This window comes from Entelurus aequoreus, linkage group LG08, assembly GCF_033978785.1.
Source record: "Entelurus aequoreus isolate RoL-2023_Sb linkage group LG08, RoL_Eaeq_v1.1, whole genome shotgun sequence".
Classification (NCBI taxonomy): domain Eukaryota; kingdom Metazoa; phylum Chordata; class Actinopteri; order Syngnathiformes; family Syngnathidae; genus Entelurus; species Entelurus aequoreus.
The window spans coordinates 30,516,991-30,535,160 of NC_084738.1; the positions used below are offsets into that span (position 1 = coordinate 30,516,991).

The 18,170-nt window shown below is 41.2% G+C and overlaps 1 protein-coding gene across 1 annotated transcript in view; it reads left to right on the forward strand.

Annotated features, from left to right (window-relative positions):
- The window catches only part of LOC133655061 (ras-related protein Rab-26), a 142,836-nt gene extending 125,023 nt beyond the window's left edge, over nt 1-17,813 (forward strand). The window contains exons 7-9 of the mRNA XM_062054967.1: nt 11,236-11,292; nt 12,975-13,051; nt 16,367-17,813. Coding sequence (XP_061910951.1) covers nt 11,236-11,292; nt 12,975-13,051; nt 16,367-16,469 — 237 coding nt within the window. The 3' untranslated portion in view covers nt 16,470-17,813. The remainder of the gene's footprint in view (nt 1-11,235; nt 11,293-12,974; nt 13,052-16,366) is intronic.
- The last annotated feature ends 357 nt before the right edge of the window (nt 17,814-18,170 follow it).

Consider the following 18,170-nt stretch of genomic DNA (forward strand, 5'->3'; position numbering starts at 1 on the left):
AAAAACGCAATGCTGAAATCGCCAAGAAAGCATGTGACTTAGGAAAGCAGGGAAAAATTCAGGGAAATTGGAACGTAAACTGTAAAATCTACATCAAACTGAATGGAGATCCAGAAGCAAGAGTACTTGTTGTCCATGACATCAAGGACCAGAACACATATTAAAGTTGATACTGCTTCCACAACGACGATGATAAGGGAGTTTGATGGAAAACAAACACCTAAATTCAACACCAACACTACTATGTTCCAAGGACCACTAAACAAGAAGACATAGATTCAGGAACGCATCCACTTTCAGTTATAGAGATTAATGAAACAACATCAAAGTCTGTTGAACAAGAAAACATGGAACTAAAACACTTCTGCAACAAAGACCACAAAAACCAGATAGATCCAGATACCATTTTTTCCCCCGTTTCTATTATTCAGATGACCAATATAACAGCAACATTAAATGTGATAACAAATTGTCAATTATTAATTTAAATAGCAGAAGCTTGTATGCAAATTAGAACAACATGAAGAAATTTTTAGAACAATTCAACGAACCTTTCGGAGTAATCGCTGTCACAGAAACATGGATTGATGATAAAAAAGAAATACATTTTGACCTGGAAGGATATGAACTAAATTGCATCCACAGAACCAACAAAAACAGAGGAGGACTAGCTGTGTACATGATGAAGAACCTTAACTACAATGTGGCAAAAAACATGTAATTTGCTATAGATACTATCTAAAAATGCATAACCATTGAAATATGTCTGGAAAAAAACATATTAATCAGTTGTATATACTGTATCGATCCCCTAAGTCAAGTCTTGAAACATTTGAAGACTGGATCAAGGCAAATTTTATGGACACTGGTCAAAAAAAAAGTTCTTATGTGGTGACTTCAATATTGACTTATTGAACCCTAGTAAGCAAAAGTCCATTGATGACTTCATTGATACAATGTATTGCATCAGTTTATATCCTAAAATCACAAAGCCAAGCAGAATCACAGGACACTGTGCCACGCTTATTGATAATATTTTACCAATGATTTTGATAATGACACTACAAGTGGTCTACTTTTAACCGACATTAGTGATCATCTGCCATTTTTCACAATCTATGAAGTAAAATACAGGAATAGGAACATGGATGACAAAAAGACATTTTGAAGACCATGCGCAGAGAAGAGTATGATGGCCTTCAAAAATGAGCTAGAAAAGCAAAATCGGGACATGGTGTACAATGAAAATGATGTTGATGAAGCATATAAACGTTTATTAAACAGGTTAATAATACTTAATGACAAACATTGTCCATGGAAACAACTCAGAGAAAGCACAGAAAGAACAATCAACTATGAATGACAAAAATGATTAAAGAATGCTTGTAATAAGAATAATACATTACATAGAAAATGTATAACACAAAGAACTACAGAGGCACAAAATAAGTACAAAAAGTGTAAAAACAAGCTAGTTAACATACTACGAACACGTAGAAAATAATATTATAGTCAATTATAGCAATTTTGAATTGGCCTTACTGGGGTAGGAGATATCCAACACTCTCCCCCCACCCCCCACCCCCCCTTGGACCAATTCAACAATGGTTTGGTTCATTCTTTCTAAACTGAGTTGTAATTCTCAATATAGTATTTTTGTTTATTGGTTGTACGTTATTATTAAGATTATAATCATACATTGTAATATTAAAATACAAATCTTTACATAACTTGTAAAATATTAACACATTATTTCTTGATATCCGATTATAAACATATTTGAAGTGCATTTTGTTGGTTGTGTCTTATATGCACACATCTTCTGGTCGCCAAGATTAATAAACAGTAAACCTTTGTTTATCGCTGTTAATCTGTTCTGGGCCTGGCTGTGGTAAATATATTTTTGCTATGGATTTTTATAGCTAGCGCATAAACAACATGTTTACAACTTTCTAATTACAGTTTTTAACATTAAGAAAGGCCTCTAGACATGAAATAACACCCACATAGTCAGTTTTCCAAGCCGCAAACTCAGAAGCGCGATGTGGCGAGGGACAACTTTATTACAATCCTCAATAGGCTGCAGTCAGCGCTACGGCGCCGAGATGAGTAGTATTAAAGAACAAAATGGGGCATCAAACAAAATCTTGTTTTGGGCCACGTTGCTTCACATCTCCATTAAATTGCTATTTATTATAAGACCAATAACTCAATGTGAGTGTGCAATGTAAGAGAGCTGCTCATATTGGCAAACTGAGATTTACAACCCAGCACTGTAGTTCTCAGTTCTATAAAGCATTTCAGCCATCTTTTTTTATTAATATTTATATATTTACAACACGTTCTTAGACAAACCCGCTGCGCACACATCTGCTCAGAGCCCAGAAGACTTACACTTAGACTTAGACTTCCTTTTTATTGTCATTCAAATTTGAACTTTACAGTACAGATAAGAACAACATTTCGTTGAAGAAGGCAAGCAAGCAAAAAGTCAGATCCACTATACTGACATATCTTAATCTATATGACAGTGGCAGCTGTACCCAGGGGAGTAGCACCTAATTGTGGGCCCCCATTCACAAGACTTCTAAAGGGCCCCCCATACCACCCTCAAGCCAAACGTTGCTGCTCCGGGCACACACACACTTAGTATGTTTACATGCATTAGAAAAACAAATTATTGTATGGATTTGGTTGAAACCAGCTTTTTCATCCATCCATCCATCCATCCATCTTCTTCCGTTTATCCGAGGTCGGGTCGCGGGGGCAGCAGCTTAAGCAGGGAAGCCCAGACTTCCCTCTCCCCAGCCACTTCGTCCAGCCCCTCCCGGGGGATCCCGAGGCGTTCCCAGGCCAGCCGGGAGACATAGTCTTACCAACGTGTCCTGGGTCTTCCCCGTGGCCTCCTACCGGTCGGACGTGCCCTAAACACCTCCCTAGGGAGGCGTTCGGGTGGAATCCTGACCAGATGCCCGAACCACCTCATCTGGCTCCTCTCGATGTGGAGGAGCAGCGGCTTTACTTTGAGCTCCCCCCGGATGGCAGAGCTTCTCACCCTATCTCTAAGGGAGAGCCCCGCCACCCGGCGGAGGAAACTCATTTCGGCCGCTTGTACCCGTGATCTTGTCCTTTCGGTCATAACCCAAAGCTCATGACCATAGGTGAGGATAGGAACGTAGATCGACCGGTAAATTGAGAGCTTTGCCTTCCGGCTCAGCTCCTTCTTCACCACAACGGATCGATACAGCGTCCGCATTACTGAAGACGCCGCACCGATCCGCCTGTCGATCTCACGATCCACTCTTCCCTCACTCGTGAACAAGACTCTGAGGTACTTGAACTCCTCCACTTGGGGCAGGGTCTCCTCCGCAACCCGGAGATGGCACTCCACCCTTTTCCGGGCGAGAAGAACCATGGATTCGGACTTGGAGGTGCTGATTCTCATCCCAGTCGCTTCACACTCAGCTGCGAACCGATCCAGCGAGAGCTGAAGATCCTGGCCAGATGAAGCCATCAGGACCACATCATCTGCAAAAAGCAGAGACCTAATCCTTCAGCCACCAAACCAGATCCCCTCAACGCCTTAACTGCGCCTAGAAATTCTGTCCACAAAAGTTATGAACAGAATCGGTGACAAAGGGCAGCCTTGGCGGAGTCCAACTCTCACTGGAAACGTGTCCGACTTACTGCCGGCATTGCGGACCAAACTCTGGCACTGATCATACAGGGAGCGGACCGCCACAATCAGACAGTCCGATACCCCATACTCTCTGAGCACTCCCCACAGGACTTCCCGAGGGACACGGTCGAATGCCTTCTCCAAGTCCACAAAACACATGTAGACTGGTTGGGCAAACTTCCATGCACCCTCAAGGACCCTGCCGAGAGTATAGAGCTGGTCCACTGTTCCACGACCAGGACGAAAACCACACTGTTCCTCCTGAATCTGAGGTTCGACTATCCGGCGTAGCCTCCTCTCCAGCACACCTGAATAGACCTTACCGGGAAGGCTGAGGAGTGTGATCCCACGATAGTTAGAACACACCCTCCGGTTCCCCTTCTTAAAGAGAGAAACCACCACCCCGGTCTGCCAATCCAGAGGTACCGCCCCCGATGTCCACGCGATGCTGCATAGTCTTGTCAACCAAGACAGCCCCACAGCATCCAGAGCCTTAAGGAACTCTGGGCGGATCTCATCCACCCCCGGGGCCTTGCCACCGAGGAGCTTTTTAACTACCTCAGCAACCTCAGCCCCAGAAATAGGAGAGCCCACCACAGATTCCCCAGGCACTACTTCCTCATAGGAAGACGTGTTGGTGGGATTGAGGAGGTCTTCGAAGTATTCCCTCCACCGATCCACAACATCCGCAGTCGAGGTCAGCAGAACACCATCCTCACCATACACGGTGTTGATAGTGCACTGCTTCCCCTTCCTGAGGCGGCGGATGGTGGTCCAGAATCGCTTCGAAGCCGTCCGGAAGTCGTTTTCCATGGCTTCCCCGAACTCCTCCCATGTCCGAGTTTTTGCCTCCGCGACCGCCGAAGCCGCACACCGCTTGGCCTGTCGGTACCTGTCCGCTGCCTCAGGAGTCCTATGAGCCAAAAGAACCCGATAGGACTCCTTCTTCAGCTTGACGGCATCCCTCACCGCCGGTGTCCACCAACGGGTTCTAGGATTACCGCCACGACAGGCACCAACTACCTTGCGGCCACAGCTCCAATCAGCCGCCTCGACAGTAGAGGTGCGGAACATGGTCCATTCGGACTCAATTTCCAGCACCTCCCTCGTGACATGTTCAAAGTTCTTCCGGAGGTGGGAATTGAAACTCTCTCTGACAGGAGACTCTGCCAGACGTTCCCAGCAAACCCTCACAATGCGTTTGGGCCTGCCAGGTTTGTCCGGCATCCTCCCCCACCATCGCAGCCAACTCACCACCAGGTGGTGATCGGTAGAAAGCTCCGCCCCTCTCTTCACCCGAGTGTCCAAAACATGAGGCCGCAAATCCGACGACACAACTACAAAGTCGATCATGGAACTGCGGCCTAGGGTGTCCTGGTGCCAAGTGCACATATGGACACCCTTATGTTTGAACATGGTGTTTGTTATGGACAATCTGTGACGGGCACAAAAGTCCAATAACAAAACACCGCTCGGGTTCAGATCCGGGCAGCCATTCTTCCCAATCACGCCTCTCCAGGTTTCACTGTCGCTGCCAACATGAGCATTGAAGTCCCCCAGTAGAACGAGGGAATCACCCGGGGGAGCACTCTCAAGTACTCCCTCAAGTGAATCCAAAAAGGGTGGGTACTCTGAGCTGCGGTTTGGCGCGTAAGCGCAAACCACAGTCAGGACCCGTTCCCCCACCCGAAGGCGGAGGGAAGCTACCCTCTCGTCCACCGGGTTGAACTCCAACATGCAGGCTCTGAGCCGGGGGGAAACAAGAATTGCCACCCCAGCCCGTCGCCTCTCACTGCCGGCAACGCCAGAGTAGAAGAGAGTCCAGCCCCTCTTGAGAGAACTGGTTCCAGAGCCCTTGCTGTGCGTCGAAGTGAGTCCGACTATGTCTAGTCGGAACTTCTCCACCTCGCGCACTAGCTCAGGCTCCTTCCCCCCCAGCGAGGTGACGTTCCACGTCCCAAGAGCTAGCTTCTGTAGCCGAGGATCGGACCGCCAAGTGCCCTGCCTTCGGCTTCCGCCCAGCTCACATCGCACCCGACCTCTATGACCCCTGCTATGGGTGGTGAGCCCATTGGAGGGGGAACCCACGTTGCCTCTTCGGGCTGTGCCTGGCCGGGCCCCATGGGGACAGGCCCGGCCACCAGGCGCTCGCCATCGTGCCCCACCTCCGGGCCTGGCTCCAGAGGGGGGCCCCGGTGACCCGCGTCCGGGCGAGGGAAATCTGGGTCCATAGGTTTTATTTTTCATTGAGGTCTTCGAGCTGCTCTTTGTCTGATCCCTCACCTAGGACCAGTTTGTCTTGGGAGACCCTACCAGGGGGCATAAAGCCCCCCGACAACATAGCTCCTAGGATCATTGGGACACGCAAACTCCTCTACCACGGTAAGGTGGCAGCTCAGAGAGGAGCTTTTTCAAACATATGTAAAACCTTCATTAGGTTTTGACTTTTTAAAGAAGGGAATAATATATCTAGAACAGGGATTCTCAAACTGTGGTACGGGCTCCATCTAATGGTATGCCAAATAATCACTTAATTAAATTTCAAAACACAAGTGTAACTGTTCAAACTGTATGTGTTACAGTGGCCAAACATATTAACTAAGTACCACTGATAGTCACACACACACAATTACCCTCTGCATTTGACCCATCCCCTTGTTCCACCCCCTGGGAGGTGAGGGGAGCAGTGAGCAGCAGTGGTGGCCACGCTCAGGAATCATTTTGGTGATTTAAACCCCTATTCCAACCCTTGATGCTGAGTGCCAAGCAGGGGGGTAATGGGTCCCATTTTATAGTTTTTGACCAGGGTTTGAACTCACGACTAAATATACTTGTTATATAAAACCTCTCCCTTGTTTTAATGAATACTTAGGCCTACAACGCTATTGTATTTTAATGTTGGTTTGAAATTTTTAGAACCACTGATAAGGAAACATATCCAGGTGACCCCCTAAATAAATTTTGTTTTGTTAAATATTTTATTTATTTATTTTTTTTACGAATAAAGTACTGACAAATTCATAACATATTTGTCATTATTTACTTAAATATAAGTATATATCTGTCAAGTTTTCCTTTACTTCAGAGTATAAAGTAGAGCTTAGCTGATTCACATTGAATTATTACTCGTGCTTCTCATAGGAGTTAAGCCTGGTTTATACTCTCGGGTTAACTAACTTGCTAAAGCGACGCCATCTTGTCCCCTCCCACTGCGTCCGTTTCCGCAAGCCTTGCATGCACCTCCCAAAAATCCTAGCTTTGCGTCAGTGGCGATGAAGACCGCAGAGCTGTGATTGGTCAGCTTTTGAAGAGGAGTATCCCTAAGGAGAGGAGAGCAGACGTTGTGTTTGAAATGCACAAATTATTGTAAGAAATAAAGCAACAGTGATTAAACATTTGCATGGAAACTGATATTGTGTACTTAATATCTCAGTGTGTTCTAAAAACCATTATTGTTACTATTTTTATTACTAATTGTATTATTGTGTTGTTCGTCTAAAAGAAGTCACACAAACGACACTCCTTTTAACTTTTATTGTCAATCTTGTGCTAACAACAGGTTCAATTCCGACACGTTTTTTTTCTTGTGCACACTTTTTCTCTCACACACAACATTTCCTCGTCAATCATCTTTCAAGCATGTTACGTTCGCGGGAACTCTGAACACCAATACCACATGATTATACACATTATCACCAGTATGTCGTTAACTTACATTCATTATTTAACAATTTTGTTATTTTTCAATTACATGATAGCTCTCTCTTGTCCCATGTCCCGAACGGCCGAATTGCATATAGCGTTGCAAATAAAAACAGTTGCACACTCCATCTTCACGAAGGTATTTTATTCTGGTTTATAAGTAAAAGTTCCATTATACATAAACTGATGATTCTGAATGATTAGTTCCAGTGTCAACGAAGATGACAATGTTGTGGTTGTCTTTTGCTCATCACAAGAGGTACATATCTAGTCAACGACACTGCCCCTTAGTGTTTTGAAAGAGAATTACAAGTCTAGCGCCACCCAGCCCATAGAAGAACTACAAATCAAACAAGACGCTATCAGAGGGTACACAAACTATGTGATGCGACAGTATATTAAAACCTTCAAGTTTTTCCTGTCTTTAAAAACTAGAGACACCTCCGTTTCTAACTTTAATCGAGGGTCTTTGAACGCACCACAGTAATGTTCAATGACATAAAACGTATACATAACTTTCTCCGAAGCTGCCACAAATAGATGTATTACAGTTTTACCTTACTTGTATTACTTCATCCTTGTTTTAAAATGTCGGTGCTGTGTGTGAATGCTTAAACGTGAGTGTAAAATCTCTCTGCTGCGAGGGTTCTCCTGAGTCCGATAGATCTTCGTGAGCCCGGTAGACAGTTTGAATACAGTCTTTTTATTCTCATTCAACAGTCTGGATTGCTTTTCAGTAGTCTTTTCCAGGCGTGTTGCTGCGTGCGCTCTCTGTGCGTGTCTCTCTCTCTCTCCAACTCCCAACTCCAACCTTGTGTCTCGTTCCGGCTGCTGCTAATAAAGGCGACAGATGATTAGATAACAAGGTCCACCTGGGCCATCTAGTCACCTGCCGCCATACTTGCCAACCCTCCCGGATTTTCCGGGAGACTCCCGGAATTCAGCGCCTCTCCCGAAAACCTTCCGGAAGAAATTTTCTCCCGAAAATTTTCTCCCGAAAATCTCCCTCCAGCTCCATGCGGACCTGAGTGGGGACAGCGGCGACAGTCTGTTTTCACGTCCGCTTTCCCATGATATAAACAGCGTGCCTGCCCAATCACGTTATAACTGTAGAATGATCGAGGGCGAGTTCTTGGTTTCTTATGTGGGTTTATTGTTAGGCAGTTTCATTAACGTTCTCTCAGCGCGGTAACAACACACAACAACAGCAGTCACGTTTTCGTCTACCGTAAAGCAGTTCGTCAGCCGTAAACAGCAATGTTGTGACACTCTTAAACAGGACAATACTGCCATCTACTGGATAGCCTCCGGAACACTGAAATTCAAGTATTTATTTTATTTATATGTATAATAAAATATATATATATATATATATATATATATATATATATATATATATATATATATATATATATATATAGCTAGAATTCACTGAAAGTCAAGTATTTCGTACACATATATATATATATATATATATATATATATATATATATATATATATATATATATATATATATATATATATATATATATATATATATATACATATATATATATATATATATATATATATATATATATATATATATATATATATATATATAAATATATATATATATATATATATATATATATATATATATATATATATATATATATATATATATATATATATATATATATATATATATATATATATGAAATATATATGAAATACTCGAGTTGGTGAATTCTCGCAGCCTGTGCAGCACAGCACTGTATGGGAAGACCAACAAGCTCCAGCTTCCCTTCAGTAGCCTGGATGAGGAGTTCAGGGTCTCTCGCACTCGAGAGGCTTTGCTCTATCGTGACTCCAAGGACTCTAAAGTGGCATCAGCAGGCATCGTGGTGCGAACTGGCAGGAAGTGGAGGGCTCAGGAAAGCCTGGAGGTTGCTGAGTCCCGGCTGAGACATAGGGCCCTGGTGGGCACGGTGGCAACAGGCCGTGCTGGGCTGGGAGCCTTCCCCCAACCTCACTATGAGAAGGCACGTGGCAAAGACAAACGCCAGCTAGTCCTGAAGGAGGTGCTTGCAGAGGTTGAGGAGGAACGAACCAGCAGGATGGTGGGTATGCAGCAGCAGGGAGCATGGACAAGGTGGGAGGGTGCACTGGAGAGGAGGGTGACCTGGTCTGAGATCAGGCTGGCTGAACCCCAGCGCATTAAGTTCATGGTTCAAGCTGTCTACGACGTCCTACCCAGCCCAGCCAATCTCCATCTCTGGGGCATGATTGACTCTCCAGCCTGTGTGCTGTGCTCCAGGAAAGGCTCGCTGGAGCACATCCTAAGCAGATGCTCTAAAGCTCTGGGGGAGGGCCGCTACCGCTGGCGGCACGACCAGGTGCTGAAGACCGTTGCTGAAGCCATAGCTAAAGCCGTGGCCAAAAACAACAGCAGCAAGCAACAACTTGGCAATAGGAGAATTGCCTTTGTCAGGGCTGGAGAGCAGCCACAGTCACAGCCCAAACTAGCAGCCGGGCTCCTCACCTCAGCATTGGACTGGGATCTTCGAGTGGACTTGGGCAAGCAGCTCAAGTTTCCAGACTATGTTACAACAACTTCGTTGAGGCCAGACATCTTGCTTACATCAGTATCTTCACGGCAGGTGCTACTGATAGAGCTGACAGTTCCTTGGGAGGATCGCATAGAGGAGGCTAACGAGCGGAAGCGGTCAAAGTACCAGGAGCTAGTCGAGCAATGCCGTAGAGGAGGCTGGAGGGCACGCTGTGAGCCCATCGAAGTGGGATGTAGAGGCTTTGCTGGCCGCTCACTGTGCAAGGTGTTCACACTACTTGGCATCACAGGTGATGGGAAAAGGAAGGCCATCAAGACCACCATGGAGGCAGCAGAGAGAGCCTCTAGACGGCTTTGGATCAGGAGGAGCGAACTGTGGGCCAATGCTACTGGGACACAAGCTGGGGTCTGATCAACCCTGGCTGGGTCACCTGAGGGAGGGGGTATGATGTTGAAAGACCCGAAACCCCCAGTGATCTCAGGCACATCACTGAGGATGTGTCCCAGTGCATCTGAGGATGTATCTTACAATCATATATATATATATGAAATATATATGAAATACTCGAGTTGGTGAATTCTAGCTGTAAATATACTCCTCCCCTCTTAACCACGCCCCAACCACGCCCCCTCCCCCAACCACACCCCCGCCCACCCCCGACCACGCCCTACCCCACCCCCCACCTCCCGGAATCGGAGGTCTCAAGGTTGGCAAGTATGCCTGTCGCTGTCTTCGAGGCCGGTCCTTGCACACCCCGTTCCGCGGCAGGGCCGCACCGCAGGCCACGCCCCCCTCCACAGTGAGCTTTGATGGAATTACGACGTCTATGTTACGGGAAGTGTTCCATGCTCGGTTTGCCGCTACGCTAGTTGGAACCATTTTGCATTTTTAAAAAGATGGTGTAGTTTGTAGTCCTAGACATTCTTAATTTTATTCAAGCAACCTTAATATTCAACTTTCACAGCTATATTTGTTTTATATTAACAATTATGACACTGTTTTTTATAACATATAAATTTAAATGACAGAAAAAAAAAATCTTACAACTTTACAAAAGCCTAGAGGCCCCCTGTGCTTGCGGCCCTGGACCTACTTCCACGCCCCTTGATGTAGCATTTTGTTAGCTCGGTGTTGTGTCTATAGGATAAACGGTAACATGGATAAGGAGCCAAAAGAAGGCCTCTTGCATCCAAAAATAATGACTTTCCTACATGAGCAGCAGTAAAAAAAATGGAGCAGCCCCATGTTTCATTCTATGTGATGTTTGTCACTAACTTGATAACAGGTGTACTTTCTTGTAGGCAGACTACACCCACGACAGGGTAGTGAAGAGAGAGGAAGGAGAGAAGCTGGCAAAGGTGAATATTCCGTTACTATAAAAATATGCTCATGCAGCGTGGTGCATTTCACAGGGGGACGCACGTTTCCCTGCACTTGATTGCTGTGCGGAGTTATGTGTTAATGGGGGCTCACAGTGTTGTTTTGTTTGCATGGTTGATTTCTGACTTCATTTTCCAGGCCATTTCACCTAAATGAGCTCTGAGAGGTGTGTTAGCGTAAATGCGAACATACGTGCGAAGGAGGGGTGCAGCATTGGCTCAGCTGTCAAGGAGGGATGACACATAGCAAGATTACTTCTAATAATAAATTCATAGATATCTACTACATGATAACCCAAGAATTGCATGTTAATAATGTGGTTGTAGTTTACAGTGGTGTAGAGCAGCAACGCATCAGAGTGATTGGTGTTTTTTTTAATATATTTTCTCCTTTTATGCAACCAAACAAGACAACGTGAATTTTAGAAACACTCTCATGTAAGGTACAATGTCAACTACAAGCACAATAACAAATAAATTACAATGTGTATGTAAAAAAAATAAATATAAGCTATAAACTTTTTTTTTTAACTTTATTTATATTGGTAACACTTTAGTATGGGGAACATATTCACCATTAATTAGTTGCTTATCAACATGCAAATTAGTAACATATTGGCTCTTAATTAGTCATTATTAAGTACTTATTAATGCCTTATTCTGCATGGCCGTATTATATAACCAGCCCTAACCCTAACCCTAACCCTAACCCTAACCCTAACCCTCTAACCCTAGCCAAATAACTCTAAATTAAGTCTTTGTTACTTAGAATATGTTCCCCATACTAAAGTGTTACCTTTATTTTTATTTTTTTTGCCCCCCCCCCCCCCCCCCCAAAAAAAAATAATACAAAAGAAAAAAAATATAATAATAATACAAGTAAACTAATGACACCCCCTCCCACCCCCCGTCCTACATTTCAGTCACAGTAGGTAGCAATGTACTGCCTCCCTCTTCACCACAAGCAGATAGAGAATCACACGGACCGACTAAAAGGAAAAAAAGTAACAACAAAAATAAAAATCACAAACATACAGAGAAGTGTCACTGAATAAAAACAACAACAACAAAGAAAAAAGAGGGAAGTGGAAAGGTTCATTGTCAACAGTGAGTGTCACATTTATCCTACAGTGTCTTTAATTTAGCTATGGAACTAATCATACAGCCCCAGGTCAAGTCAAATTGTTTTGCTGTACCCCTCAGATCATATTTAATTTTCTCTAAATCTAAGAAAAACATGAGGTCCTTAAGCCATAGGGAGGCCTTGGGGACAAACTGTGATTTCCACTCCAATAAAATCCTTCTACGAGCTATCAATGATGCAAAGGCGATACTATCCCTAAAAGTCTGCTTCATTTTTTGATAGTTTGGTGGAATTCCAAAAGTAGCCAATTCTGCACAAGGCGTCAATTTAAAATTTAGTGCATCTGCATCTTGAAGCCGCTACTTTTTTCCCAAGCTTTGAACCCTGAGGCTTATACAAAGGTGCGGCTAATCTTTGGATTTTTCTTCGCTGATGGCTAATTTATTGGATCGATTAAGCAATGAAATTGAACAATGTACTAAAATGATCCACTTTCGGAAACCATTTAAAATCTAAGTGTTTACAAAGTACAAGGAAATTTGCACACACTGTACTGTCTCCATGTTCTCCTGTGCAGGAGTTTGGGGTGCCCTTCATGGAGACGAGTGCCAGGTCTGGAATGAATGTCGAGCTGGCCTTCACAGCTGTGGCAAAGTGAGTCAACCATAACCGCATAGACCCAATCCAGATTAGTAACAGAAGATGTGACACAATCATGCGTTACTGTTGTTACCTCTAAAGCCATTGCTGAAGTAAGGTGGCAGCTTGTTTCTTTGTTCACTTCCTGCATCAATACATGACATCTGCCGTGAAATGAAGAACAAATATTTATTTGAGCACAGTGTGTTCCCGATATCAACCTTTTTTTTAAATCGGTCCCTCCAGGATTTGTCGGGCTTTTTTTGTGCTTGTGCATTTAAACGCCTGAATTTGTGGCACCTTTTTATTAAAGTTGCGGCACAATTTGGGATGTTTTGAGGCTTTTTCTATTACAAACATTAAATCAACCTGGGATTTTATTAATCTGTTATCAAATGTTTTAAATATGCTCATAAACTTATCAAAAAAAAAAAAAATCACCGGATTCTAACAGGAATCGGTAAACAAATACGGTCTTGATGTTTTACACATTTTATTCCACACAGACTTAAAAGTAGACACCAGATGGCAGTATAAGCACATACACAGAGCTCGTAGTCAAAATACTGTACTGTTTTAATGTATTATAACTAATATTAGTAACTACAAAATGCAATTTTCAGGAGAAATTGCGTGTGAATGCTGAAAAGTCGAACTGAAATCCTAACAGTTTGCATGCAAGCCAGATAGCGTTAAGTGACAAAATATATAATAAATCATATATAATCTTTTTTGTATTGTATCTAATAAGTATTGTATGTGTATGTCTTCTCAATTGCTTCATTGAAAAGCTGGGATTGGGTTGGAGTTGGGGTTGCTCTATTTTCTTTCATTAGATCGATTAACATTTTGTGATATATATATATATATATATATATATATATATATATATATATATATATATATATATATATATATATATATATATATATATATATATATATATAAAAAAAAAATATATATATATATATATATATATATATATATTTATGTATATTTATATATATATATATATATTTATTTATATATATATATTTATATATATTTATATATATATTTATATATATATTTATTCTATATATATATTTGTATATATATATATATATATATATATATATATATATATATATATATATATATATATATATATATATATATATATATATATATATATATATATATATACATATATAAGAGGGAACTCTCCTGAAGGAATCAATAAAGTACTATCTATCTGTATATATACAGTTGAGGTCAAAAGTTTACATACACTTGTGAAGAACATAATGTCATGGCTGTCTAGAGTTTCCAATACTTTCTACAACTCTTATTTTTTTGTGATTGAGTGATAAGAGCACATACTTGTTGGTCAGAAAAAACATTCATGAAGTTTGGTTCTTTTATGAATTTATTATGGGTCTACTGAAAATGTGACCAAATCTGCTGGGTCAAAAGTATACATACAGCAATGTTAATATTTGGTTACATGTCCCTTGGCAAGTTTCACTGCAATAAGGTGCTTTTGGTAGCCATCCACAAGCTTCTGGCAAGCTTCTGGTTGAATGTTTGACCACTCCTCTTGACAAAATTGGTGCAGTTTTGCTAAATTTGTTGGTTTTCTGACATGGACATTTTCAGTAGACCCATAATAAATTCATAAAAGAACCAAACTTCATGAATGTTTTTTCTGACCAACAAGTATGTGCTCCAATTATTATAAAAATGGCCTCATTTTCTGTCGTTAAACGAAGAATGACTCTTTGAGCTGGAAAAGGATCTGGTGTGCATACGGTTCTTGTCTCTGGAAAGAGACCGATGTCTGCGTCTGTAATTTATGTACCAAATAATATATTATGAGAATCGTTTTCAATCGAGAATCGATTTTGAAATAGACTCGTCACCCCAAGAATTGGAATTGAATCATATTTTGAGGTTCCAAAGATTCTCAACTCTACAAAATGTATGACTGTTACTGTTTGGTGTTTATCTGGGATCATTCGTTACTGCCTCAGTAATGGGCTCTTGTTGCAATTAATTTGTGTTTCCTCATCTAACTCTTTTGTTGTTTCTTGGTTTCTTGTAACTTTGTGTGAACGTTGCTACCTCTTGGCCATGACTCCCTTGGAAAATAGGTCTTTAATTTTAACAGGAATTTTCCTGTTTAAATACGTATGCAAAATGAGCTAAAAATAACAAAACAAAAACTAGCATGCTAACAGTACCAACATATTAGAGCATGGGTGTCAAACAAATTTTAGATCAGGGGCCACATGGAGAAAAACCACGGCACGATAACTTAAAAATAAAGACAACTTCCGATTGTTTTCTGTATTTAAAAATAGAACAAGCACATTCTGAAAATGTACAATACATAATGTTGTTGGGGTTTTTTTACACTTACATGTTGCGGTTAATAATATTCTACCTTTATTTGTCGTTATTTATACTTTCTGAATAAATTATGTGATAATGTCAATCAACTCATTGGTGTTAATTTTCAACAAAAGGTAGAAAATGGATACAAAGATAAAAAAATTATATCAAAATCAAATTACGAGATGTTATTTATGTAGTTTGCTCATTTTCCTCGACTGGTGCACTAACACCATGTGTTTTTTTGTTTTTTTTTACATTTGTAGCATCATCTACAAAGATACAAACAATTGCTATTGCGACATCTAGTGGACACATTTAGAACAGTGGTTTCTTTCATTAAAAAAATTTGGCTCACTTTCATACTTAGCAAACTGAACCCGCGGGCCGGATAAAACCTGTTCGGCCCGCGGGCCGTACATTTGACAGCCCTGTATTAGAGCCTCTGGGTATACCAGCAACATGAGTTACTAAACAGCTAGCATGCTAACTTTAACAGTTACCATGTGTCACGTACCAAAATGTGAATCTGAGATTTATACTTGCAAAATTAGCTGAAGGGGCTAGCATTAATAATGGTTAAAGGATGACAGATTATCGTCACACGTCAACATCTCTAACATGTGACTGCTGCATATTTGCTAGGTCAGCGTTGCACATGACAATCTGTTTTTATTTACCCTAGATACAGTAAATAACGTTTAATAAACTAGGAAGTCAAAATGATGTTGTGTTGCTAAAAATCTGGTATAAAACATGGCCAAAGCAGTATATTGAAATATTCCCAATTCTCGAAGCATGATATGTCCTTCCTTGTCCATTCCCACCCAGCCAATCGCCATTATGTCAGATTATAAGCACATGTCTCAAAATGCACTTATCCCTTTAGGCAGATGTATTGCTCTGATAGATAAGATTAGCCAGCACTGACTAGTGTTGCTGTCTTCTGTCTGTTAGAGAACTGAAGCACAGGACCATGAAGGAGCCCGATGAGCCAAAGTTCCAGTTGCAGGAGTACGTCAACAAAGAAATGAGAACTTCTGGCTGCTGCCGGTCATAGACGATGACGTCTGTGTGTGAGTGTGTGTGGACCTAAAAGAGAGACTCCGGTCTAATATCTAGTAAGTCTGTTCACCATTAGAGACTTTTATTGTTTGTATGCAGTACAGGCCAAAAGTTTGGACACACCTTCTCCTCATTCAATGCATTTTCTTTATTTTTATGACTATTTACATTGTAGATTGTCACTGAAGGCATCACAACTATGAATGAACACATATGGAGTTATGTACTTAACAAAAAAGCGGAAATAACTGAACACATGTTTTATATTCTAGTTTCTTCAAAATAGCCACCCTTTGCTGTGATTACTGCTTTGCACACTCTTGGCATTCTCTCGATGGGCTTCAGAAAGGGTTTTCACTTCACAGGTGTCATAGTTTTGATGCCTTCAGTGACAATCTACAATGTAAATAGTCATGAAAATAAAGAAAACGCATTGAAATGAGAAAGTATGTCCAAACTTTTGGCCTGTTCTGTACATTGTCTCTCTCAAGTTCAATGTCCCTCTGCTACTGTGAATGTAAAACATCTTTTACTGTATATGCAGGACTCATGCATGTTCACACACGATCCACAGTTCTAATGTGTGTTTTTGTTTCCCCTCACACCCTCATTGGGTGTGTTCTGTGCTGTGACGTGCACATTTGACATGCAAGCTCAGTTTTGTGATCTATAAAAGCCTAGTTGAAATAAAAGTGTAAAGATACAAAGCTGACAGGAAAAAACAAGACCATTCCATGTCATACCAGAGAAGCTGAAATGTAAACTGAAGAACATTTTTTACAGATGCTGTAATGCAACTAATGTAAGCTTTTTTTGTAATTAGAAGTGTATCTGTAACCAGCCTACGTGTCTATTCAGCTTAATATGCAGTTGGGAAATGTACCGTTACTCAGTCATCCGTTGTTACACACATTGTAACTGAATAGAAATGTATTTACACTAAAAAAATGACAAGAGAATTTCTTTGTTCTTAAGAGAAACACTGCCATCTTCTGGCAGTTCTTTGTCATTACATGGTAATGATACGCTGACCCGACGTGAATATAGTACTGTATTCATTTTAGAGGAGTCAACCTAACATTTTTCGATATTAATTTGATATTTTCAAGTAATGTTCTCTTTTGGACCAAAGGAAACTGTAAAAAAGCAATCTCATTTTAAACTAGCATGTTCTGCTAGCTAGGAGTCATTTAGCTAAGCCATTGTTTTTTTGCCAACTGGTTGCCCGTGGAGTAGTTTAGTAAGTATTTAATAAACATTTGGAGTTGACCTGTCTTCTTATTCAGTCGAAAACGTTTACTTCTGTGTGTGGCGATCAGTTAGCGAGTTTACCATATAACACGGGGGTCGGCAACCCAAAATGTTGAAAGAGCCATATTGGACCAGAAATACAAAAAAGTAATCGGTCTGGAGCCGCAAAAAATGTACAGTCTTATATAAGTGTTATAATGAAGACAACACATGATGTAAGTATCTATATTAGCTATATTAGCCTACTATCAAAATTACTTGAAGAGTGTTATAATGAAGACAACACATGATGTAAGTGTCTATATTAGCTATATTAGCCTACTATCAAAATTACTTTGAAAGTCTTAATTAAGTGTTATAATGAAGACAACACATAATGTAAGTGTCTATATTAGCCTGCTATCAAAATGACTTTAAAAGTCTTATATAAGTGTTATAATGAAGA